The sequence below is a fragment of the Cynocephalus volans genome, chromosome 1 (genome assembly GCF_027409185.1).
Source record: "Cynocephalus volans isolate mCynVol1 chromosome 1, mCynVol1.pri, whole genome shotgun sequence".
Taxonomy (NCBI): Eukaryota; Metazoa; Chordata; class Mammalia; order Dermoptera; family Cynocephalidae; genus Cynocephalus; species Cynocephalus volans.
Window position 1 is genome coordinate 118,237,176 of NC_084460.1, and position 26,911 is coordinate 118,264,086.

General features: G+C 47.3%; 1 protein-coding gene across 1 annotated transcript; it reads left to right on the plus strand.

The window, feature by feature from the left end:
* Positions 1-230: 230 nt before the first annotated feature.
* Positions 231-26,320, plus strand: BDH1 (3-hydroxybutyrate dehydrogenase 1). Its single transcript, XM_063107416.1, is given in 7 exon segments — positions 231-346; positions 10,960-11,032; positions 11,997-12,107; positions 17,259-17,400; positions 24,138-24,175; positions 24,177-24,291; positions 25,863-26,320. Coding segments are annotated over 7 exon segments (1,053 nt in total).
* The last annotated feature ends 591 nt before the right edge of the window (positions 26,321-26,911 follow it).

The following is a 26,911-nucleotide window of genomic DNA, read 5'->3' on the forward strand; positions in this document are numbered from 1 at the left end:
GGTGATGACTTGTCCAGGGTCACCCAGAGAGTTGGGGGCAGAGCTAGAGCTGGAACCCAGGTTTCCAGAAAAGCTCCTGCCTCTTTCCATCCCACGAGGCTGCAGCTTGAGAAAGAGGTGCAGGAGGGACTGCCTGGAAACAGGATCAGACCTGGGTTGAACAGTCTGTCTAAACCTCTGAATGCAGCAAAGCAACACTGAGGGACATTTTATGTTTCAGAATACCCAGGATGAAGAGGACCATTCTACCATGTGCTGCTGCAGTGCTGGCTACTCGCCTCTCCAGACCCCTGTCACAGCTCCCAGGAAGAACAGTAAGTGTCTATGACAGAGAAAATGGAGTAAGGTAAGCAACCAAGGTGGAGGTGGCCTTGAGGGTCACACCTTCTGGATCAGCAGAGCTTTTCACATAGATGATGCAGGCAGTAATGGGGCCTGACTCAAAAATGTCTCCCAGCGAAGGGAACTCAAAGGTGTCCTTGGGAGACAGACCTTCCCTGGGCTCCCAGGGCAATAAAGACTATCTTTCATAACCGCTTTTAAAAAACCTTTCATTTTGAAACAACTTTAGACTTACACAAAAGTTGCAAAAATAGTACAAAGGGTTCCCGAATCCCCATCACCCAGCTTCTCCAAATGTTAGCATCTTACAAAATCATAGTGTAATGATCAAAATCAGCAAATTACCATTGATATAATCAACTAGTCTACAGACCTTATTCAAGTTTCACCAAATGGCCCACTAATGGATCTTTTTCAGGTCCTGGATACAACCCAGAATCCCAATTCATTTAGTTGTCATGTGTTCTTAGTCTACTGGGGACACTTCTTCAGTCTTTTTTGTTCATGATCTTGACACTCTGGGAGAGTACTGGCCAGTTATTTTGTAGAATGTCTTCAGTTTGGGTTTGTGTGCTATTTCCTCCTGTTTCAATTCAGGTAGGCATGTTTGGAAGGAAGACCCTGGGAGTAAGGTGACACCTTTCTCAGCACATCACATCGGGGCACATGATGTCCATGTGTATCATTACTTTGGTCACCTGGATAACTGCTCTTTTTAAATTTTACTCATGAAACCAGTTATCTAAAATGTCCTGAGATTTACTGAACTGTTTGTATGATTTAGAGAAAGCATTAAGTACAAATTAAACAGCTCTTCTTCGAGAGCTTCTGGAATTGCCTTTTCTAAGAGCATTCAGTTGGCTCTGCTGCTGCATTTTTCTCTTTTGCAGCCTGAGCAAGGAAAAAATAAAAAGTACCTTTTCTGTTATATTTGAGGGGAGAGAAATTGAGTGACAGGTTAATTCAAAGTCTCAGCAGCTGGAAAGTGGACATTTTCTATGCCAGTAGATATGTTTAGAAGAACATGCAGTTAGGATTTTAGCAGTGTTTGCTTAAGTGAATTTCCATAGGATACAGAGGCCTGGCTTGGAGATGGAGCTTCAACCACCAGAGGACACCATGTGGGAAGAGTATAACACGACCTCTCCAGCAGAGGTGGCAGGGGGCCATTGCCATCCAAGAGGAGATGGAGCTGGCTTGTTGAAGAGCTTTTGAAAATAGGTGATTTTATGTAATTTTTTCTCAGTGAGTGTCTCACAAAAATGTCAAAATCGGTCTCAAAAGAGGCTTTAGAGATTTCTGGAGATTATTTTTTATAGAGGAGAAAATAATCCTGAAGGAAGTTAAAATACTTTTACAAAGGTTTTATCCTCAAATTAAAGGAAAGTGAGACATTAGTCAAACTTTGGCCCATTTGAGGGGAAAGAAAGACTGTCCCAGGGACATTCTGAATCTTCTCCATGGATTGAGAAGTAAACTGGTTAGACTGAGGGGTGTGGGGGGCGGGATGGTCAGGGACAGAGCTGAGTCAGAGGGCATTAAATGTCCACTGTGTGAAGGCATCAGCAGAGGCCAGGGAGTGACATCCAAGTGCAGAAGGGGGCTGGCATGGTGGGTGATCACTGTGCCTAGGATCAGACAGGAGGTCTTGATGGTGGGGAAAAACTTTGGCCTGGTTGTTTCACTTGAATCTCAGTTGAAAGTGGCCTCATACTGCAGTCCCCACCTGTGAATGAGTCCTGCCAGTGGTGTCGTTGACAAGTGACTTTGCAGCCTCACTTTGAATATTTCCAGTGATGGGGAGGTTGGTACTTCTCACAGCAGGCCTCCTGTCTTGGACAGCTCTATTGTATAGTCCTTCCTCATACTGAACAGAAATCTCCTGTGTAAATGCTGCCCTTCATTCCTAGGCCTTCCTCCATATTCATATTGAACAAGTTAATCCCTTCTCCCCAAGGACACCATGCCTACCTAATACCCACCCACCTGCCTTCTCTTATTCTATCCACATGGTTTTCATTGCTTATTGTATTAATCCGTTTCTGTTGCTTATAACAAAATACCTGGAACTGGGTAATTTATAAAGAAAATGAAATTTATTGCTTACAGTTTTGGAGGCTGGGAAGTTCAAAGACCAGGGAACACATTTGGCGAAGGCCTTGGTGGTGCTGACAGTGACCCAGGCCTCTCACATTGCAGAAAATGGTGGAACAGAGAGAGAGATTAACCTAATTCACTCTCCTTTTAAAGTCCTCCAAACTACACCCCTGACCACCATTTTTAATCCATTCATTATGGTATGGTCTTACAATCCAATACCTCTTCAAGGCCCCACCTTTCAATTACCACAATAGGATTTCCCACCCTCTTTACACTGTTATAGTGAGGGTCAAGTTTTGGGGGGACACTCAATTCAAGGCACTTATCTCCCATGATTTCTCCACTTCACACCCAGATAACCCTCCTGAATGATCTCCATTTGGACTGTGCTCCTTCTTAAGGTGCGGTGCCTTGAACAGAACACTTACCACTGTTTACATGCCTCAAAACAGGAGTCACCCAGTACACACGCCTCTGTCCAGATGAAAACCTCCCCAGGAATGGCTGGATGTGGCCCCTGCCCCTGCCCCAACACCCTACAACCTGCTCTGCTTACTCGCTCTGCATGGTTCTCAGATTTTGGATTTCCAGCTTTGGCAGAAGGCTCTGGCACCCCAGGGGCAGGGAGCTTGCCAACTCTTTCCCTACCCAGGACGCTACCTCCTGGATCCTGGTTACACACATGGTGTTCAGTTTTGCCAGCCCAGGTGTGACACAACACTGCAGGTAGCCAGACCCATGCAGAGTGGAGAAGGGCTCTCGTCTCCTCCATCCTAGGTTCATTCCTGTCCAGCCCAGGTTCACAGAGGCAGCCACATCACACTTGTGACTCATGGTTACCCAGACTAAAGTTTTTTTCAGAGATGCGACCATATTTCTCCCAGCTGCACTGGTGCCACTGACATTTATTCCTCTTAAAACCCAGCTTATTAAATTCAGCCCATCAAATCGACACATGGCCCCTCTCAGCAGAAAGCTGGGTTACTGATTATTGTTGCTGATTTGTGATGGGAGCAATAAAAGGGATGGAAACACAGACTGCTAAGATAGGGAAGAAGCCAGAGTTAATGCCCTGGCTGGCATGGGGTGGCCTCTCAAGTGCACTCTGGCAAGCTCCTGGGTGCCAGGGCTCTGAGGTTCTTCCACAGGCCCTTGGGGAAGTGCCATATTGCACCTGTTCCACCCTATCTGATTATGCTTCCAGAAAGAAAACAGGAAGTTTTTGTCTCCGAATTTCACAGCCATTCCTTTGGGATCCCACCCTGCAGAAAGTGTACCAACTGTCCTGTATTTAACTTGTTCCACCTGTGAGACTGGTGTAGCTCTTGGTGTAAGAGGCTTGGTTGACCAGCAGCTTGCTGCCACTGCAGGACCCTCCTGGGCACGGGGAACTCTCCAGGGAAGGACTTGGTATTTTACATTATGTGATTTGGGATTAACCCCTCAGGGGCACTCTTAGCCCCGGTGGTCAGTGTGCCAGTCAGGATTACATCACACTAAGAGTAGCAGAAATTCCCAGAAATCCAGGGCTGGTGTGGCTTTGTGGACCCAGGCTCCTTGTTTCTTTCTGCTCTGTCATCCTAAGAGCAGCTGTCACGTTAGGGTCCTATGACTCTCCTCCACCTCCAGCCTCAATCCCAGCAGGAAGAAGCAGGGCAACATGGAGGGAGGGAGGAACAGCACCTGAGTCAGGAAAGCACGATGTCACAGCAATCCCTGCAGACTTCTGCTTGCACCTTTTTGGCCAGAGGTGGGTCCCGTGACCACTAGGTAGGCTGTAGTCTGGGAAGAGTTGGGCACATTGCTACCCCCAGACAAAAATCCAGATTTTGTTAGTGAGGCAGATAAATGGAATGGACACTGGCTGGCAAACAGCATTGTCTGGCACAGCTGAGCTGGGCTATGGCCTAGAGCTGGTTTGTCCCCAAAGATATTAGGGTTTTGGCAGTCAAGAGGTTCAAAAGGGAAACCTGTCGGGGAAAAAAAGACTTTTTTTTTCCTCCTCTAAGCCAACTGTTTTGAACTCTGATTGCAGGTTAGAATTACTTAGAGCACAGTGGGAGAAAAAAATCCCTGTGCCTCACCCCTGGGGATTCTAATTTAATTGGTCAGGGGTGAGCCCAGGGTTAGGAATAATTTAAGAAGTTTCCCTTTGATTTTTAAAAAAATTTTTTGTGGAGAATCTCAAACATATACAAAAGTAGAAGGTAGTATATTGACCTCTGGTGTACCTATCTCCTGAGCTTTCATAATCAGCTCATGGCCAATGTTGTATCATTTATGTCCCTACCCATTTCCCTCCCCGGATTACTTTTGAAGCAATTCTTGGGCATCATGGTATTTCGTTTGCAAATACTTTAGTATCTATCTCTAAACGATAGAACTCTTTTTAACAACATAATCACACAACCATGATCACATTCCGCACTGATTCTAATAAGCAACATGGGAGGAGAACCTGAGAACAACTACTCTGGACCTAGATCAACCAGCCTGTTCCCCAGGATCTCATGTACTGGAAGCACCTGAGGTGAATTAAACATGCAGATTCCTAGGAGTCACCCCTTCCTACTGAACTAGAATGTCAATGGTAGGGAACGTGGGAGTCTGCATTTTAACAAGCTCCCAGGTGCTTGTTGACTGAGGTTTGAGAATTGAGGTGCTAAGGTCTTTCCAGGCCTAAGGCCCCTCCAACTTAAGAAGCAGCCCAAAGCCAGGCATCTGACAGCAACTGTAGGAGCTCTGAAGTAAGAGAAGAGAAATTACAGTAAGATGAAGCAGTCCCACCAGTGGCAAGAGGAAAATGCTAAGAAGCCAAGAGGTGCACAGTCATGCCAGCTGGAGCTGCCCAGTGGTGTTCATAGCCCCAACTCACCTAACTTGTCAGGGCTCTGCCTCTCGGGGTTGAGTGTGGAGGAATGGAGCCTGTGCTCTCTGGAAAGGTAGAAATGTGCCACTGACAGCTGGGTGTGAGTGGGAGAGCCAGGTATAATACATGCAGAGACAGTCCAGTTCAGGTCTGGATATATTCGAGAATGGGAAAGTGGGTTAGAGAAAGCCTGGCAGCAAGTCATTCTGAAATAAGCTCTTTTTCTTGCTGTGACCTTTTTGTTAATTTTTAAAATGTCAGGTAGGCTAAGGGTGTGGCCCTTGAGGAGATGAGAATATATAGGAATAAACAAGCCACAGTGTTTTTTCTTATACCCTTACTCAGCAACAATCAACACAGAAGACCTCTGTGACCAAATATGTGGAGATTTCTCCCCACCAGCAAGTAAGCAGTCAGTTCTGCAGTGGACACCAGCTGGGTGTCCTCTAATTCAAATAAATTCTGACACTATCTACCTGAAAATAGCTTCAGATCCCACATATTGAGGGCTCAGTCCCCAAGACTGCTCCCACTTCAGATGCCAGTTGCAAGTCCAGGCCCCTCGAACTTCGGACTGACCAGATACAAATCAGGGTCTCCACAACCCCCTGCTCAGGTTCGATTGATTTGCTGAGAGGCTCACAGAACTTAGGGCAACACTTTCTTACATTTACCCATTTATTATAAAGGATATCACATAGGATACACATGAATAGATGCATAGGGCAAGGAATGGGGGAGGGGCAAGGAGCTTTCATGTCCTCCCTGGGAGGACCACCCTCAAGGAACCTCCATGTGTTTGGGTATTTGGAAGCTCTCTGAACCCTGTCCTTCTGGGTTTTTATGGAGGCTTTGTTACACAGGGGTGATTGACTAAATCATTGGCCATTGGTGATCAGTTCAACCTTCAGCCTCCTCCTCTTCCAAGAGGTTGTGGGGTGGGGCTGAAAGTCCCAATCCTTTAATCTTGCCTTGGTCTTTCTGGTGACCAGCCTTCATCCTGAAGCTGCCTAGGGTCTGCCAGCCATCTATCAACTCATAAGTTTACAAGAAAGGATCATTTTGGAGATTCTAAGGATTTTAGTTGTATGCTAGGAGATGGGGATGAAGACCAAATATATATTTCACAATGTCACAGAAGACAAGCACAAATCCAGTTCCACCAGGGACATCTTGTTCTTGCAGAGCAATGCTGGGGATCATGGGAAAACAGAGTGATTCTCCATGGGTGAAGTCATTTCACTAGCTTTGGTTGTACTAACCACGCTGTCCTGCTCACTGGAGATCATCCATGCACAAGGACTTAAAATCAAAGAGATTCAAATGTGGCCATTCAAAATGACAGAGGCTTACTTTGGCAGATTTCCCTAATGGACCCTTGTTTCTTGTCTGGTGAATGCAACATTCTTTAAGATTGTTAGATTACACATTTTAATGAAGTTTTAAAAAACTAACATTTTGAATAGGTAATATTTACATGGTACAAAATTCAAATGGTACAAAATGGCATACAGAAAGAGTAAGTCTGTCTTCCGCCTCTTTCCCACGTTACCTGCTGCTCACTCACTCCTGTCTCCTCCACTTATCGTTATTGGTTTAATATTCATTTAAAAACTAACAAGATTTCCACTTCTGGGAAGATGGAGTAAATGTATTTTTCTCTATTCCTCCTGCTAAGTACAATTAAAACCCCTGAAAATTATATAGAACAAGCATAAAAAGACTCTAAAAGGTGGCAAGAAGGAGGTAGACCAGCTAGGGACCTCAGGACCCAAGAAGCAACACACTGATGAGTTCTCTAGGTTTTCTTTTTGCTGCATATATCCCAGGCTTAGAGCTGAAGAAGCTGGCAACCCAGAAACACCGATGAGCTCAGACATAAAAAGCCCCAACAAAAGCCTGCTGTCTCCAGCCAAAGAACAGCCTAGCAAGACAGAAAACTTTTAGACAATGATTGCTCCACTCCAGCCCAACATCACAGAAAAAGCTGTGGCCTCACCCCTACCCACACCAGTAAACATCAGTGGGGAGCCTAGACTTCCACTCTCACCAGGCTATAGTGAGTTACCCCAATCCCCCACCAGAGATAGTGTCAGAGAAAGTCAAACAGGGGCCAGGACTTTCATTCTCACCCAACAATAATAAGGCATCTTTGTCTTCTTGGGGAAAAGGGGGAGTGTAAAGGAGGCCTAGTAGAGAGTAGGTCTTTCTCCATCACCTATCAGTAATGAGACCACACTCTCCCATACACGTGGGAAGCAGTAGTGAAACACTTCAGACTCTCCCAGCAAGGGAGCTATCAGTGGAGGCCTGGTAGGGAGCTGAAACCCCCACCTCCACCCAGCAGTGACACTTTCCAGGTCATTTTATGAGGCTAGCGTTATCCAGATTCCAAAGCCTGAAAAAGACAGTACCAAAAAGAAAGAAAGAAAACTACAGACCAATATCCTTCATGAATATAGATGCAAAAATCCTTAGAATATTAGCAAATAGAATTCAGGAATATAGAGAAAGAATTATAAACCATGAACCAGCAGATTAGTTCCAGGATGCAAGGATGGTTCATTATTTGAAAATATCATCCACCAAATTAATGGGCTAAAGAAGAAAAAAATCACACGATCCTATCTATCCATGTAGAAAAAGCAAAATTAAACACCCTTTTATGATAAAAATTCTCAGAAAAATAGGCATGGTGAGGAACTTCCTGAACTTGATAAAGAACATCTACAATAAACCTACATCATACCAATGGTGAGAGACTGAATGCTTTGTCCCTAAGATGGGAACAAGGCAAGGATGTTTGCTCTCACCACTTGTCCACTGTAGTGCATAAGTTGTAGCCCATGCAATAAAGCAAGAATAGAAAAAGCTGTACATATTGGAAAAGAAGAAATAAAAGTGTCCCTAATTGCAGACTATATGATTGTCTGTATAGAAAATCCCAACGCATCCACAAAAAAACAAAAAAAAAAGCAAAACAACCCCAGAATGTTTAGAAAGATCACAGGATATACTAGCAGTGAACATGTAGATATCAAAATTTTTAAAATACCATTTATAATTACTCAAAAAAAGAGATATACTTAGGCATAAATATAACAAAACATGTATGGGATTTGTATGCTGAAAACTACACAACACTGGTGAAAGAAATCAAAAATCTAAATAAATAGAGACCCATATGTATTTAGGGATTGGAAGACTAAACAAAGTAAAGATGTCAGTTTTCTACAAATTGATATACAGGTTTAGCACGATTTCTATCAAAATCCCAGTCAGACTGTTTGTAGATAAAGATGAGTATTCTAAAATTTATATGGAAAGGCAAAGGGAATAGAATAGCTAAAACCATTTTGAAAAAGGAAAATAAGGTAGGAGTACATAGATCAATGAAACAGAATGGAGAATACAGAAATAGACCTGCAAATATGCTCAACTGGGTTCTGACAAAAGTGGAAATATGATTCAATGGAGGAAAGATAACATTTTCAAAAAATGAAGTTGGAACAATTGGATATTCATAGGTTAAAAAAAAATTTTTGTCTCACATCTTATACAAAAATTAACTCAAAATGTATCATGGCCTTAACATGTAAAATATAAAACTATAAAACATTTAGAAAAAAATAGAACAAAATCTTTGGGTTCTGGGTGTAGGCAAAGAGTTCTGAGACTTGACACCAAAAGCACAAAAGTTGATATCAGTCTTCATCAAAATAAAACACTTTTTCCTGCAATAGACCCTGTTAAGAGAATAGAAAGGCAAGTTGCAGACTAGACAAAATTTAACACCCACTTAAAAAAAGACTTGCATACCACATATGTAACAAAGGACTAGTATCTAGAACTTCTGAGGAACTCTCAAAATTCTGCAGTGAAAGAAGAAACAATCCAATTAGAATATGAGCAAAAGACTTGAAGAGACATTTTACCAAAGAGGATATACAGCTGGTGCTGTGGTCTGAACATTTGTGTTCCCCCCAGAGTCATGTGTTGAAATCCTAACCCCCAAGGTCCTGGTATTAGGAGGTGAGGCCTTTGGAGGTGATTAGGTTATGAAAGCAGAGCCCTCATTAATGGGATTAGTTCCCTTATACAAGAGGCCCAAGAGAAACCCCTCACTCCTTCTACCATGTGAGGTTACAGTGAGAAAACATCTGTGTATGAAGGAAGTGGGCCCACACCAGACACAGTCGACAGCACCTTGACCTTGGACTCCTCACCCTTCAGACTGTAGGAAATAAATCTCTTGTTTATAAGCCACCTAGTCTATGGTATTTTGTTATAGCAGCCCAAAGAGACCTAGATAGATGGCAAATAAACATGAAAAGTTATTCAACATCATTAGCTATTAGAGAAATACAAATTAAAACCACAACAAGATAACATTACATACTTTTCAGCATAGCTAAAAGAAAAAACAATGATACCACCAGATACTGGCGAGAATATGGAGTGACTGTGTCACTCATACAGCATGAGTGGGAATGTAGAATGCTACGGCCACTGTGGTAAACAGTTTGGCAGTGTCTTAAAAAACTAAACATGCAACTATCATATGACCCAGCAATGGCTCTCCTGAGCATTTATTTATCCAAGAGAAATTAAAACTTGCATTCACACAGAAACCTGTATAGTAATGTTCTTAGCAGCTTTATTTATAATAGCCCCAAATTGGAAACAACCCGAATGTCCTTCAATAGGTAAATAGTTAAACTGTGGTACACCCATGCCATGGAGCACCACTTAGCAATAAAAAGGAACAAAGTATTTGTACACACAACCGGTCTGGATCAATCTGCAGAGAATTAGGCTGAATGAAAAAAGCCAATCCCCAAAGGTACATACTGTATGATTCCATTTATATAACATTCTTGAAATGACAAAATTATAGAGATGGAGAACAGATTAGTAGTTAAAGAGGGTGTGGGGTGGGAAGGGAATAAGTGTAGCTATAAAAAGGTAACATGAAAAATCCTGTGGTAATGTAAATGTTCTGTATTTCGATTGTATCAATGTCAATATCCTGGTTGTGATATTGTAATAGTTTTGCAAGATGTTACCATTAGGGGAAATTGGGTAAAAGGTACCCACCACCTCTATTATTTCTTCATTGCATGTAAGTGTATAATTATTCCAAAATAAAAAGTTTAATTAAAAAACCTATCAGGAAGCAGCATTAAACCTGCTGGGGGTTACAACATTGAATTTTCAGAAGGCTTTAACAAAGCTATATTGCTGAAAATGTAGTACAGAATTGAGTTAGTCTGAGACATTATCTATCTATGTCACCTTGGAAAGCAGAAAATGCAACTCTGTTGGAGTGAGACACAGGACAGTCAGGTTTTGACAGGGCCTCCCAACAAAAGTAGCTTCTGGATTGGCTTTATTCTCAGGAAGCCTCTCTCTACACAGTGGCAAAGACGGCTGCTGCAAATGCTGGCTCACTCTGCAGCAGCCTAGCAACCCTGGAAGAAAGAGGACTCTTTCTTAGTTGTACCAGCAAATTGTCCCCAGGAGCTTGGCTGGGTAGACAAGCCATGCAGCTTTAGGCCAGGTGGTGGTCCTCCAAGTTGCTTTTGCCCCAGGAACAGGTCCAGGGCAGGACCAGAGACTTGTGCTCACAGCTACCTTTTCTCTTGCAGACGCACACTGTTGTTTTGCTCTGCTTCCTTTATCCCGTTTGGCCATCGGATTTATGCTGGTCAGGTGGACCCGGTGAGTGGAAGCCCAGTTCCCTGGGAACCAAAGATGGCTGTTGCAAATGCTGGCTCACCCTGTAGCAGCCTAGCAACTCTGGTGGAAAGAGGTCCCTTTCTCAGTTGTACCAGCAAATTGTCCCCAGGAGCCTGGCTGGGTAGACAAGCTGTGAAGCTTTAGGCCAGGTGGTGGTCCTCCAAGTTGGATGGTCAGAGCTTTGCCTCTGGGCCTCCAGGCCCCAAGCCCTCCTCAGAGTAGGGCTTTAGTGCTTCCATGACACTCAGAGCCACTTTCTCACTTAACCCTCCCCGAAAGCCCCCCATCAGTAATGAGACCATACACTCCCATACATGTGGCAAGTAGTAATGAGGCTCTTAGACCCCTCCCAGCCAGGAAGGTGTCAATGTAGGCCTTGTGGGGAGCCAGAACGTCCCCCATCCCCTGTCCCTAGCAAGTTAAGAGTTTAGACTCTGGAATTTCTCAGCCCTGGTTTCAATTCCACTTCTACCGCTATGTTGGGCATTTAAAAAATGTCTCTGTTTGCTCACTTGCAACGTGGTATAATAATCATGCTTACTATGTGGGGTTATTGTGAGGATCAAGTACGAATCGTGCACGTGAAGTGCCTCGCACATGTTAAATACTCAATAAACATTAGCTTTGATGATGATGACAATGACAATGATGGTAATGGTGAGTGTAGTTGAGGAAATTGAGATCCTGAAAGCAGAAGTCATTTCCCCAAGCAATATTATTAGTTGGTGGTCTCCTGATTCTGAGTCCAAGAACCTGGTCTCCTGATTCTGAGTCCAAGCTTTTTCCAGTAACCATGGTGCTTCTCCAGAGAGCAAAAGCCAGGTGTGGAGGGCCAGGCCCAGGCCACTCAAGAAGCACTAACTCTTATTGTCTAGAGGGTGGGAGGCCTGGTCACTGTGCCTCAGGATCCTGGGCTCCTAATGTGCGATCTGACCTTCTAAAACAGGTTGGTAGCAAAGCTGTTCTGGTCACAGGCTGTGACTCTGGATTTGGGTTCTCCATGGCCAAGCTTCTACATTCAAAAGGCTTCCTCGTGTTTGCTGGCTGCTTGAAGAAGGTAAGAGATGGGTCATCTTCACCATTGTCCTTTATGTGTAGTCACTGTCTTGTTTTTTAAAAATTTGCTTTCCTAAAAACTGGCTCATCTGTTGTTTAAAACAGTTTGTACCTTTTCCATTGGCTCCAGCCTCACTTGTTCTTCATAGCTTTGTCCATCCATCCATCCATTCATCCATCCATTAATTTATTTGTTTACTCATTTGCCAAATGCTAATAATGTACCTGAAACTTCGCTAGAGAAGTATGAGACCTGGCCCCTGCCACCAAGGAGCTCACTGTCCAGTGGTGAGGGGACAAGCACACACAGACACAGCTGAAGAATTAGAATGTAAATGATTCTCAGGGATGTGCAAGAATGTTCAATGAGAATGCATTGAAGGGAGGGATTGATTCTGGCATGCCAAAGGAGGTGACATTTGTTCTGGGGCTTGGAGAATAAATAATGCTGTCATAGGTGGAGACTGGGAGAAATGATCTGTCAGACAGAAGGAATAGCCTGAGAATAGGCTTGGAAGCAAGCTTGGGACACATCAAATGGAATTTGGGGTGCATGAAGGGAAGCACTGGGACATGATGCAGCAAAAGTAATTAGGGGACAGTTGCCCTAGTTTAGAGAGTTGTGCAGCCTTCGCCACAATCCACTTTTACAACATTTCCATCACTCAAAATTTTCCCTGTTGAACATTTACAGTTAAACCCCACACCCACCCCCAGCTCTAGGCAGCCACTGATTTCTGTCTCTTTAGATTTGCCTTTCCTGGACATTTCATGTACATGGAATCATACAATGCGTGGTCCTTGTGCCAGGCTTTTTTCACCTGGCATAATGTTTTTGAGATTCATCCATGTTGTAGACTGTGTCAGCAGTTTATTCATTTTTATTACTGAATAGCATTCTATTGTATGGATATACTACATTTTTCTAAACATCCGCTTACCAGTTGATGAATATTTGGATTAAAATGTTTGATTGCTATTATGAATAATGCTGCTATGAACACCCAAATACATGTCTCTTTGTAGACATGTGTTTTTACCTGGTCCCTTTTAATGAAATTTAGAAACCGAGATCTGAATATTAGGGGTGTTCATTGCTAATAGGTCTGGGGCATTGTCACTTCTTGTCTCTCTCAGTGAACTAGAGCTAGAAGATGTACAAGGGCGCTTCAGAAAGTTCCTAGAAAGATTTGTGTTCTTTTAATTCTATTTTTCCACAAACTTGTTGAAGTACCCTCGTATATACACTCACGCACAGTACACATATGCACACACTAGATCTATTTATATCTACCTCACGTGTGTGTGTGTGTGTGTGTGTGTGAAGCCAGTATAACCTCTTGGTTTATTATATAAAATAATAAAATTTTTTATTTATATAAAATAAATCATGAGGTTATATTTATATATAGAATAAGTAAATCATGAGGTTATATTGACCTCCTATTCCAATTCAGCACCACAGTATTCTTCCTTGTTTATCTCATTCCATGTTTGTTTCTTACTTCTCCTGCATTTCTAACTATATCACTGTATTTACTCGTTTAGCTAATCCTACAACACATACAAAATTGTTTCAGAATTGCTACATTCATACCATTACAAACTGCAAGCCTACTAAGTAGGTGTGTCAGCTCAGACCCTCCAAGAAGCCAGTGCCAAAACAGGAGTAGATGAGCAATAGATTGATGCGGGAAACACCTGTAATGGATAAAGGGGTAAGGGGCAGGAAAAGGCAGAGAAGGCCTTTCGATTGCAACCCAGGTCTGTGAAAGAAATTGGAAGGAAAGAGGGTTAGGTCGGCAGTGTTCCAGACGGCTGTGCAGTCTGAGAGTCTCGGCTGGGACAATGGGGAGTCCCCAGGCAAAGGCTGCCTGTCGGAGGAGGCCTGCGTCAGGCCAGCATGGCCCAGCGTTCTTGCCATGCTCTGCTGCTGGCTGAGATCATGCCACAGTGGATGTGAAGGCGCAGCCGCTGGAGGCGTGTGTCACCGGATCCTGCAGCAGCTTTTCCTGAAGAGAGGTCTGGGCAGCACACCTCCATGGCCACCACAAAAGTGCTTCATGTTTCTTTAAAGTGTTTTTATTTTATTTTATTTTGTTTTAGCCTAACCGCCAGACTGAGGGACAAGGTGTTTTTTGGCTATTGACTGAAGGTATATAAAGTACTGTGTCTAAAACTTAGCTGGATTTAGATCCCTGAACCGGCCAGCTGCCAAAAAAAAATTATTTGGATCAATTCTTGTTTTTTCTTTATCATGATATTATTTATTTGACATACAGTGTGATTCATTTGTTTGTTTGTATTTTGTTTCACCCCCCTTCCTTTTGATTTAATTTTTGAATACGTAAAACATTAACAAGGTTGTAAAGTCAAAATTACACAAAAAGGTACATTCAGAGGAATGTTACTTTCCCTCCTTCTATCTTTTCCACTCCATTCTTTCCTATCCCCCTATTTTATTTTATTTATTTATTTCTTAATATTAATATTATTTTTTTACATTCTATGATTTGCGGAGCACTTGGAGGGGAGGCACAGAGAGGAAAGGGGAAGGAAATGTGGTGGAAGGAGGAAGGAGGAGGGGCTGAATTGAGGCCTGTAGCAACCCCTCATTCTCACAGGGGAGACCAGGGGTCTTCCAGTGGTGGCTTGGTCATTGCTGGGCTGGGTGCAGATGTCAGGGGGGTGTGGCAAGAGCCCTTGCCCCCCACCACCCCAGCTCAGGAACCCAGTGCCCTTCTTGCTGCAGCTTGGTAGTCATTGCTGGGCTGGCTGTGGGTGAGGCCCTCAGACCCACACCGCCCTATCTTGGGAGAGCCTGGGGCACTTCCTGCAGTGGCTCGGTGGTTGTTGTTGGGCTGGTTGTGCATCTTGGGGGTTGTGGCCAAGGCCCGAGGCCCTCACCCACACGACTGGTTGCAGGTGTCAGGGGGCATGGCTGAGGCCCCCAGCCCTCTCCATTTTCTGGCTTGGTAGCCCAGGAGACTTCTGGTTCTTCTAGGTTACAGGTGTTCCTTGGTAAATGAGACTCAGTGCATCGCACCATGCTGCTTCTTCAAAGGACCATTAAGGAGGCTCCTTTCAGATGGACAACCAAGCTGTAGTGGTAACAGTTTAGGGATGGAAGGGAATTAGAGGGAGATTAGCTGCCTGACCCCCCATCTAATGCCTGATCACCTCTGCACCACATTCCCCCCATCTCCAAACAATTCCCCCCCCCACTCATTGTGTAAACACCTCCTGGACAGTCCTTGCCATCTCCAGACTGTGAAAGTCACTCCTCATTTTGAGCCAAACTTGATTTTCTGGCCCCAGTTCTGTTCTCCAGGGCCACATAGAGCAAGCTGGCTCCTTCAGTCGTGTTCATCCTGAGTCTTCTCTCTGGAGTGATTATCTTCAGCACCTTTGGCCCCATTTGACAGGGTCCCTTCATTTTCTCCTATGTCCCTCTGAAATTGCATAATGAAGTTTCTCCAGTACTGAGTTTAGGGCCATCGTGGTTCATACCTCTTGCTAGGCTCAGCCTAACCTGTAGAGAACTTTCCACCCCTGGCATATGCCGACCATCTTAGGCTTCCTACTCTTGCCCTTGCTCGGGGTGTTTGCTTCAGTACCAGTTGGATATGCCCCAGGCAGGCCCTGGGCTGGAGAGTGGGTGTTTCTCTATCACTTCATTCTCTGGCAGCTACTCCAGTCCTTTTGTAAGAGGCACCTCTACTCCATGCACCTCTCAGAAACACTGCTGCCAGTTGTTACGATTGACAGTGTTTAATTTTCACATCAAGTGTAGCTCATCCCTATTGTGCGAAAAGTGTGTATCATAAAATAGGAGGAAATGTGATATCACAAATGTGATAACACACGTGAGGGCTAATGAGATGGAGCATGTCAAACGCTTGGTGCAATGTGCAGCACAGGGAGTGCTAAGTGACGTCTAGTTTTACAAAAACGCTTCAGCAGCTCCGCAGTGCCCCCAAGCCGACCCCTGCCCAGCCTCCTGACCACTGCTTGCCTGTAGCAGAGGGCTTATGGTGGCCTCCTCTTACCTCTTCCTAAAGTGCCCCCTCCCCATCAACCCCCCTCTTGTCAATGTCCTTAGCTGTCACTGTCTTTGAAAAATCTCCCCTGCCCACCCCTCCCTCTATGTTCCCTCCCACCTCCCAGGAGGTTTCATACAGCAAATACTCACTGTATTGTTTTCTTACCCATCTCTCTCCTTCCCTAGAACCAGACTGTTTGAGAACAGGTGCTGGGTTATCTTCGCGTCTCCAGTTCCTAGTACAGTGCCAGACCGTGATGAAGGCCCCAGAAATATTTGCTGAATGAGTGACACTTTCCCCGTGTTTAATAATACCTGAATTTGTGTAGTGCTTTATAGTTTAGCAGGTTTCTTAAAAATCTATTTCCTTATTCCATTAATCCAAGCAGGTCAGGATGGTGAAATAAATGATGTTCTTATTTACAGTCAAAAAAACTAAGCAACTGTTAAGGGACACACCTGAGTGCACAGAGCCCGCTTAGTGACTGAACTGGAATTAGAGCCTGGCTCTGGGGTCGATGGGCCCTTGACTCAGAACAGAGGTGGTAGACGGGCAGCTGCTGGTCATATGTGGCCTGTAGGCATGCTTTGGCCCACACAGTATTTTTGTTTTTTTTGGGTTTTTTTCATGTGAATAAGTTGTTGACACTTAAAAAATTAGATTTCCCACAGAAATCCTAATTACTAGCTTAAAAACCTAAGCATCTGCCAACCCTGGGCTTACATGGCCACATGGGTAACAACTGGCATGTGCTCTACTCCCTAGGGTGCCCGTGCCCGCCCTCCCCTGATGCCCATGTGAATGTGCAACCCCCCCTTAGAAGGAATCCTGTCAGTGAGGCCTCAGGGCAACGTCTCCATCCTATTCATGGCTGTGTCTCTGGCACTTAGCTTGGTACTTGACATGTCATCAGTGCTCGGGGGTTGAATAGAACTGCCTGCTAATGGGGCAGGCCTGGTTGAGCCTCCAGAAAGTACCATCTGCTGTTGAGAAGCCTGAGACTTTGGCAGGGACTTGGGGCCAGCTCCTGCCTTAGCCAAGGTCCTCTTCCCGAGTCTGCCTCAGAGTGGGACAGAGGGAGGTTGAAGCAGCCCATCTCTCCTCCCCAGGACAAAGGGCATGATGGGGTCAAGGAGCTGGACAGCTTGAACAGTGACCGATTGAGGACCGTGCAGCTCAATGTCTGCAATGGCAAGGAGGTGGAGAAAGTGGTGGAGATCATCCGCTCGAGCCTGAAGGACCCTGAGAAAGGTAGGGGCAACTTGGGGCAGCAGGGGTAGTATGCGGGGCTGTTCAGAGGGCCCCCTTCCTAGACACCACCCTCCACTCACTGGCATCCTGCCAAAGGCTCCTTTCTTTTTTGCTTACACTGTCCGTCCTGCACAGTTGGAGGAAGTGGATTGCATTAAACACACCTTTACAACAGGGCAATGTAAAGAACAGCCATAAGGTGACTTCAGAGTCTATAGGAGTGGTGGGTGCATAGGCACTGATTTGGGTCAGTTCAGCCAATGCTCATTGAATGCCCACTCTGGGTCAGGTGCTGGGCTGAGTGCTGGGGACACAAAGATGGCCAAGGCACAGTCTGTCCCCAAGGACCTCATAGTTCAATGAGGGGACTGATTTCAACAGCAGGAGCAGTGCACTGAGAGAAACAGTGCACTGAAACAGTGCAAGAAAACAGGATTAGTTCAGTCTGGGGTGCAGTGGGTAAAGGCCAGTTAGGACAGAGCGTGGCGGAGAGCAGGGGGTCATCCCAGGAGGAGGGGAGAGCGTGAGCAGCAGTGGGAAGCAGCTCAGGGTGTGCTGGAGGTTGACAAGCAGGTTGGTATATCAGTCAGGAGCCACCTCTGGTGGAAGTTGTGGCAGCAAATGAGATTGGGGAGGGAGGTTGTCCAGGGCTGGGTGCCAGGTGCAGGAGCATGGCTGCTCACCTGAGGACACTGGGGAGCCACTGAGGTAGTTGTCCCCAGGGGAATGTCCTGGTCAGACTTGTGAAGCTCACTCTGGGGGCTGCAGTGACAATAGGGGATGGTAAATTTAGAGGGGGAGCATGTGTTTGAGAGTCCTGAACTAAGACTGGCCAGTTAACTCAATTGATTAGAATGTGGTGTAACACCAAAGTTTCAAGTGTTCGGATCCCTGTACTGGCCAGCTGCCAAAAAAAAAAAAAAAAAAAAGGAAGAAGAAAAGAGAATCCTGAACTAGGCTGGTAGTTGTTGGGAAAGAGGACGGATCAGATTTGAGGAGTATTGAGAAGGTCAATCTGGCTGGACTTGGTGGCTTGGATGTGGGGACGAGAAGAGGCGAGAGGACTCTATCCTGGACACCTGGTGTTCCTTGCTGCAGGAGCAGGTTGAGGGATGGGGAGATGCCAAAGTGCCCATAGGACACCTTGGGGGAATGTCCGGGCTGGAGATCAGGTGCCCATGGTGGGAAGTAGGATTGGGAGTGGGGGAGATTCATAAAGGACTCCTGGCACTGGAGGAGGGGAAATACAGCTGTCATAGAAATGGACACAGTGTCCCAGAAACTAAAAGAACAGCATTTGGGGGGCCAGAAGCCAACAGGGTCAAATGCTGCAGAAAGTTCCTGTAGCATAAGTACCCAAGTGTCCTCCCAGTTCAGCCATGTGGAGGACCTTGGGGGTGGGGCTCTGTTGTACAACTCCAGGGGGCGCCATTTATGTGGAACCCAGCAGTGAGGGATGGAGCTCCCAGGAGCTGGGCAGCAGCACCCGTGGAGAAGCGAGTCTGTAAGTCTACCTTTGAGTTCCCTGACAGCCCGAGCAGAAAGGGTATGCCTCAGTTAGCTCTCTGCTTTCGCGCAGAATGGGGTGGGGGCAGCTCTCCTGAGCTGTGACTTCAGTCACTGGCCAAGGAGGAGGGAAGGGGGTAGGGTGACCAGAGCCTTGCTGGGCACTGCGTGCTGAGCATGTGTCCGTCAGCCAGGGATGCTGTCATCTCGGGGCAGCTGCCTCGGAAGCGCCCGTGCTATGTGGCTACTGGAGAAGCTATTGCTCGGCTGTCGGCCTGTCCCTGTGTGTCACCTGTCAGCGCAGTGCCACCCCCACCCCTACAACAGGCCATTCCTCTGCTCTCTGAGGAGAGGCTGTGAGTCCCCGAATCACCGAACATTTGTTTAATAATTAACCGGCAGAGTGGGCGCTCCTGTCCCAATAGGAAAAGGCAGGATGGTCCCACTGGGATGATGAGCAGCTCAGACGGCACAGCCGGCTTCGTCCTCCTGGCGGTGAATCCTCCTCCCACCGCCTTCCCTGGGCAGCTGGGGCACTGCCTTCATGAACTATTAGGCAGGAAAACAGCCGCCGTCAGCACCGCAGAGCCACTTCATTACAGCCTGGAGTAGTGCGGTGGTTTAAAAGGCCCACGGAGAGGAACTGTCACTGGGGCCTGAGCACAGAATGGGGCTGCTCGGGGCCGGGGTCCTCGTGCCCTGCCACCGGGCAGAACCCCTTCCTTTCTCTGTCATTCTCTGTACTGGACTGGCCACGTAGCCTAATCCGGCAAGGCAGGTGGGCGCCCCGTCCCCGCACACAGTGGGAGGTGCTCACCCCTGCCCCGAGATCTGGGCTCAACCCCCAGCACCAGCCCTAACGCTGCCTTTTCCACAGGACGCACTCCGGAGAGCGCTTGATAAACCACTCACCATGACCTCACTTAACCAATATTGCATTTTTACGAAAAAGATTTGAAGATTTTTAGGTTTGAAAAAGAAAATAAATCTGTCAGATATGCGGCTGTGTGCCCCGCCCCCGCTCCCTCTCTCTGTGTCGCTCTCCTCCTCCGCCTCTTCCCCTCCCCCCGCTTCTTCCTCTCGCCCCTCCTCTGTACCCCCCTCACCACCACCCCGCACTCCCCTCCAGGCTCTGGGCTCGATTTTTCCTGGTAACCGAGCTCCGATTCCCGATCTCAGGCAATGCTGGCTTTGGACTCTAGGTGGCGCCCTCGCAGAGCTTTCAGACCAGCAGGGGCCGCCTCTGATTCACATCCACCAAGACAGGAACCTTTCAGGAGAGGCGTCCTTCCCCCTGACTTCCTCCCTGCTATGGGGGGCACGTTTTGATAGCAAGTTTGATGCCCTTCACCCTGGCTCTGTGGAACAGTTGCTGCCAAAGCCTGGGGAGCCAGTCACAGAGGGTGAGATTAAGGGGATTGTCTGATTAGAGCGGCTGAGCCATCTGCCACAGCCCCTCCCCCCACCAGCAGGACTCTGAGGGATTGGACATCTGGAGCCTGTGACCAGCCGTCCCCACCCCTCACCCCTGGGAAAAGCTGAGTGAACTAGCAGGGTGTGGGCACAGCCTGATCTGGGCACCATGACTTAGCAGTCAGTGAACATTTGAGTACCTGCTGTATGCTTGGTAGTGTGCTGAGCATCAGAAGGTTTATAACTTGGCAGGAGGAGTTTGTGGTTGGACACCAGCCAGGTGGAAGTCAGTGGCTTCAGGGCAGGACCTCTGAGGAGTGCTTATAGCACTGGGGACATTAGGCTGTGGACAGGGAAGACCCAACACCTGGGATACCCTCAGTCTGGGAGTGAGAAGACTGCATTTACTCTGGGCCTCACCTCTTGATAGAAGTGTGACCTTGGCCTTGAACCTTCTCCTGTGTGGGCCTCAGCTTGCCCATCTGTGAAGTGGGGAAAGAGTCATCTGTGAATGATTCTGAGAGTCGTTTGGTGCTCACCCCCAGATCTGACCACCGCAGGGGCATGGGGAGAATTTCAACACAAACTGATCTCAGGCTGAGGCGGGGGGGCAGGGGGGTAAGCTAAGCAAAGGGAAGAGGGCCATGACATCGGGGAGTGGCAGCTTGTTCAGACTCACGGAGGGCAGAGTACGTGAGGGGAAGAGGGAGAGGAGCCAGGCAAAGGCCTGGCATACCACGCTCCGGGATGGGAACCCTAGGAGCAGGAAGCGGCTGATGAGAGGAAGATGAGTCTGGCTGAGGCAGATGGATGAGAATGGAGGTGGAGGAGAGAGACTGAGACAGGGAGGCCAGGAGTAGGTTCTCCAGTAGTACAAGAAACGGGTAACAAGTACCCAACCTAGTACAAGTGGAAACAGGAAGGAAGAACCACTTCTAATGATACAGCAAAGGAAACCAACAACAGCACAAGGCTAAGCACGAGGGTCAGACAGACGTGGGTCCCAGTCCCATCCCCCCGCCTGTTAGCTGGGTGATACTGAGAAGGTCCCTCTCTGAGCCTCAGTTGCCTCACCCAGGTATGGGACAATTGAGAATCTATAGGCTGGTTGTGAGGATCAGGTGAGTAAATGGATGCAGATGGCTTAGTTCAGGGCCTGGCGGCTGACATTGAATCAGATCACTTCATCAGTGGTGCTAACAGTACTTGGTGACTCATGAGATGGGCAAGAAGTGAAGGATCTGGACGAGTCAAGGATGAAGGTGAAATTATTAACAAAGAAGAGGAGCAGGCTTGGGCAGCTTGGGAACTTGATGTGTTGGTTGTGGTTAGGGCAAGTTGGGGACCTGTGGGACATTCAGGTGGAATCGACCATCAGGAGGAGGACACTGGGGTTAGGAAAGAGTCATGACTCCTAGGGGGTACCTGGGAACTGTGGACGTGCAGGTGATGTTGAGGCTGTTGCAGGAAAACAGCTGTCTTCCAGGTCAGCAACAGTGTTGCTGTGAGTTTATTCAGAACATTGGCTGAGGACTCCAGAGAGCTGCAGGGTCCATAGACTATCACTGTTTATCAAGTCAGCAAAGCTATAACCCAGGAGCAGTGTGCTCTTCCAGGTCAAGCTAAAACTTTTTTGGATAGTGGTGTCAGATGTCATTGTTTTTAGGTGAAAAAAAGGACTGTATGCATTTTAGGTCATGTGATATTGTCCCATATGAATCAAACACAAAGCAGATGGAAAAAATTCCAGGAACATAAAGAAGATAAGGCCATCTAAGGATTGAGTGTGATGTGGGAGAAGTAGGCCTAGGACAAGACATGGGGGGACACCTGTATCTAGGGGGGCAGGTAGAAGAAAGGTGTGGGGGAGGATGTGGGGGTGCTGGATATCATTAATGCCAAGGGAGGAGTGAGTGTCAAGGAGCATGAGCAGTACTCATTCCATAGAGAGGTTGAGGAGAGTAAAGACGAGAGGTGGGTCTTTAGTACGCAGCACGCCAGACACCCTAGAGAGTTCAGGGTCTGTGTCAGCGCTGGGGCTGGGAACCCAGAATGGTAGAGTAGGGAGATGGACCGGTAGAGTGTATTCTCAGAAGCCTGGCCGCGGAGGGAAGGAGAGCAGGCAGCATGGTTAGAGAAGGTAGGATATGGAGACATGGTATCTGTAGACATTCATTCGTTCACCTGACACATTTACTGAGCACCTTATGTGTACAGCATTGAAGGGAAGGAGCCAGGGGCAAGGGAAAAGTTGAAGTTGCATAGAAAAGAGAGAAGGATGGATGGCTTATGGTTTGGAAGATGGAGGATGAGGTGGATGAGGTGTCGGCATGGCAAGTGGTGACAGGCTTTCTGCAGAGGAGAGGGTGGACACTTGGGGAGTCTGCCAGGTGAGGGTGAAAGGTGTGGGGTTGTCCTGTGTGCCTCTGATGGCATCATTAGCATCACTGGGAGGGCACAGCTGAGGCCTGAGAGCAGTGCGGAGTGGAAGTGAGCTGTTCACGGATACATTGGTAACCAGCAATTTCCTTTCCCTAATACATGTCCTTAATTCTCCATAATTGAAGGAAAGGCACCAGAGGTCAGTTGACGAAGCTTTAATTTGGGTAACAGGGAAGGAAAGCAGCTAGAGACCAATTATTCTGTCACTTACACAACTCATTTCCATGATTAACTCAGAAAGTGAAGCAGGGCTGAGTTCCCATAGGCAGGGACAGCAGGAGGGGACCCCTGCCCTGAGGGTTTTCACAGCAAAAGGCAGGACCTGGTCCTGTCCTGAGGCTCCCCCAGTCCTTGCACCCCAAGAACTGAACTCAAAGGGGCCCTGAGGACAAGACTGCCTCCTCATTACCACTCCCCCAGTTCAGCTCTGCCTGTGCCTTACTGGGTAAACTTAAGCCTGTCCTTTCCTCACAGGCCTCAGTTTCCCTAGTTGTAAGATTAGCTAATAGACTAAATAAACTCCAAGGAATCTTCCAGCACCAGCGTTCTCCAAGTGTACAAAAGCCAGCGGTCCGTTAGCTAGTCTTGCAGGAAACAGTCAACTCAAGTACACTGCGAGATATGTGTTTCCTCTGACCCTGTATTCAGCCCTGTGGAACCACACGAGGCTGGGGAAGAGGTCTCTACCTGTAAAGACCAGATGTATACTTGTGGGAAATTGGTGAACTGGTTACTGTGTCACAGGGCCCTACCCTGTGATTACCAGCAAACGGTGGTTCAGAGGAGGTAGATGAGAGAATGGAGTAATTGTTAGGAGGGTCTCAAGCTGGAGCAGGATCTGCCCTGGTCATGGATCCACACTTGGCTTGACTGAGCATTGGCTGAGCCTCTAACTTGATGTGTGACCTTGAAGCTGGGTCTTCTCTCTGGTCCTCCAGAGGGGGCTTGGCCAGGAAGACCCTGAGGTTTCCCTGACTTCTGACAAGAGAGAGGATATAAGTGAAAGCTCTGAGGCAGGAGTGAATAAACAGGTGTGGGGTGCGGGGTGTGGGGTGCAGGGCAAGGGGGTTAGACAGGGTGGAGGAGAGTGGAAGTGAGTGTTTGAGGTGAGCTGGGAGGCAAGGCTGGGGGACCCAGTGCGGGGTCCTGATGGGCCCAGAGAATTGATTCAGGCAGGGTCACAAGCAGTACTTTAGGCTTCTCTATCTCTTGTCCATCTTAGGTGACCTTGGAAAGTTTCCCGAGAACCTTGGACAAGCAACTGGGAAGTCACAGGGAAAATGGACAAATGTGGGGAGGGGGATGGGCTGCAGGCCGCTGGGTAATGTCTGAGCCCGAGCCCACATGGTGACTGCAGTCTGTCCTATCCTGTCTAGGTATGTGGGGCCTAGTTAACAATGCGGGCATCTCGACATTTCGGGGAGCTGGAATTCACCAGCATGGAGACCTACAAGGAGGTGGCAGAAGTGAACCTCTGGGGCACAGTGTGAGTGATGAAATCCTTTCTTCCCCTCATCCGAAGGGCCAAAGGTAAGTTGGAAAGGGTGCTCCTTCCTGCTCCCTGGGCATGCCCCACCTGTTCATTACTGCTCTGAAATACCTGTCCTGGCAGATCTAATATCTACAACCCAGCAAGGCTGAGATCATGGATTCCAGGAGCCATGCTGGATCTGGAGAGGTGCCATGGCCAGGCAGGGGGAGAGGGGTGTGTGGTTTTCAGAAAGTAGGGCAGCCAGCTATGCACCAAAGGCTTAAAGATTATAGCAGCAATCCACTCTGGAAACCTAATCTACAGAAATAATCACCCTGTGTACAAAGCTGTGTGTACACATCATTGTAGCAATAGGGTATGGCTAAGTAAAATTTGGCATATCCATTCCATGGGTTATTACCATAGTTAAAAAAATGAGACAATTGTGGTATTATGAAAAAAACTAATAATCAGGATTAGAAGCGTGGAAAACAGACAAAACACCCAAACCATGTTGGGTAGCCAAATGTAAGCACACTACTTTAGAAGTCTCTGACTCTGATTTTCTCCCTAGAATAGCAAACACTTGTGGCAAAAAGGACAAGATTCATAGATTTATCCCAAAGTCCTAGCAACAACAGGAATAAACAGAGAGCAGCTGTAGGATTTTAGAAGAAGACCTCAACCCTTCAGTGACTTCAAACTTAGAGGTTTCTGAAAGGCACTTCCCTACAGTGTTCAGGACGGGCTGTGGGTTCCTTCCTGGGTGCACACTGGGGGTGAGCTGGTCCCAGGTGTGCCTAGGCTTACTTGGCCGGGCTGAATGGGATCCACTTCCAACCCCAGTGTCCCCAGGCTGGGCCTGTGGCAGAAGGCCTTATAGGTTACCACTGTCTTCCGGTGCCCGAGACTCAGCCCTCATGTTCTAGCCTGGAAGTCAGGTTCAGAAACCCCACACCTACCCCAGCCTGCCCCTCTGTTTGATGGGTTGCCTTGGGTTCCAGCCAGGGTGGAATGCAGTTAGGGAATTTAGCCTAAAGCACAGGTCCTGTCCTCTTTCAAGGTGGCCTCAAGGGCCTCCCTGCCAGCTGCTGGCCCTGGGGTACTCCTTCTGCACTCCCACCTCAATCCCTAGTGTTGCCATCAGCAGAGACATTTGGACTTATTGTGTCACTTAACTGTCTGTACGTATTACTATTTGATCTGGGTTTTAAGCTCCATGAGGGTAAGGAGGGGGTTTCAGGCTATATTTCTCCTAGATCAGCATCAGCCCTGTAGTGAGCTCTGAGCTTCACACAGACACGGCCCTCTAGCCCACATTCTCCCATTGCTTTTTCACTCCAAATTATCATCCCTGGTCAGGGCTCTGTCTGTTTTTTTAGTTTGTTGTGCCCTCCTAGTTTGCAGGCCTGCTTCCCATGCATTCCTCCTTCCCCGTCCTGCCTGGCACAGCCGGGCACCCAGGGAAGCTTAGGGATGCAGATGTTGACGTGTGGGCCTGGGCTGGCCTTGACTTCTGACTGAGAAGGCCACTGCCTCTGGGTGGCTCAAAAGTGGTTCCTGCCAGGCCCCAGCCCTCTGCATCACAGGCAGTGCCACCTGAGCAGGTGTTCGCTGTCTCCCTCTGTAGGCCATGTCATCAACATCAGCAGCATGCTGGGCCGCATGGCCAACCCCACCCGCTCCCCGTAGTGCATCACCAAGTTTGGGCTACAAGCTTTCTCTGACCGCCTGCGCTACGAGTTGCACCCACTGGGCGTGAAGGTCAGTGTGGTAGAGCCCGGCAACTTTATAGCTGCCACCAGCCTCTACAGCCCTGAGAGCATCAAGGCCATCACCAGGATGTGGGACGAGCTGCCTGAGGCTGTGCGCAAGGATTACGGCAAGAATTACTTCAATGAGAAGATTGCCAGTATGGAGACCTATTGCAACAGTGGCTCCACAGACATGTCCCCTGTCATCCATGCTGTCACACACGCCGCCACCCCTTACACCCGCTACCACCCCATGGACTACTATTGGTGGCTGCGAATGCAGATCATGACCCACTTGCCTGGAGTGATCTCTGACATGATCTACATACACTGAAGAGGTTGGCAGTGGTCTCTGTCCAGGAGCCCTGGTGGGAGAGGAGGGGAGGAAAGAGGGAGAGAGGAAGGAGCTCATGTAGTCACCTCTTGATTATCCAAATGTGGGTTATCCACTGTCCCTGGAGGACCCATTACCGGTTTTAGCATTAACCAGAAGGAATAACTCAGCCTGACTTGTCTGCATATTGAGTGGCTTGGACCTTCACAAAGGATATGGTAGTGGCAGGCAGGGGCCCTAAACCTCAGGGCAAATGTGGTGCATCCATCTGTCTGGAGTTGATTTCATGCAAAAATTTTGAGGAAACATCTTTATATTAAAAACAGATTTATTAAAGAATAGAATCCAAATGTTTTTACATTTTTAATCCAAAATATCAGTTCAAATTTTTTATCTCATTTGATCCTTGAGCCAGCCTCATGAGTAAAAAGGACAGCTTTTAAAAATTTTGTACATGAAGAATTTGCAGCTCAAAGAGTATACACCAAATAACCCTTTTATTGCTTATAAATTGCCCCAGTCATGTGTTCCTGCCACTGCTGTAGAAACACTTCACGTTTTGCATTCCAGGGCTGTTTGGGATCCGTTTAT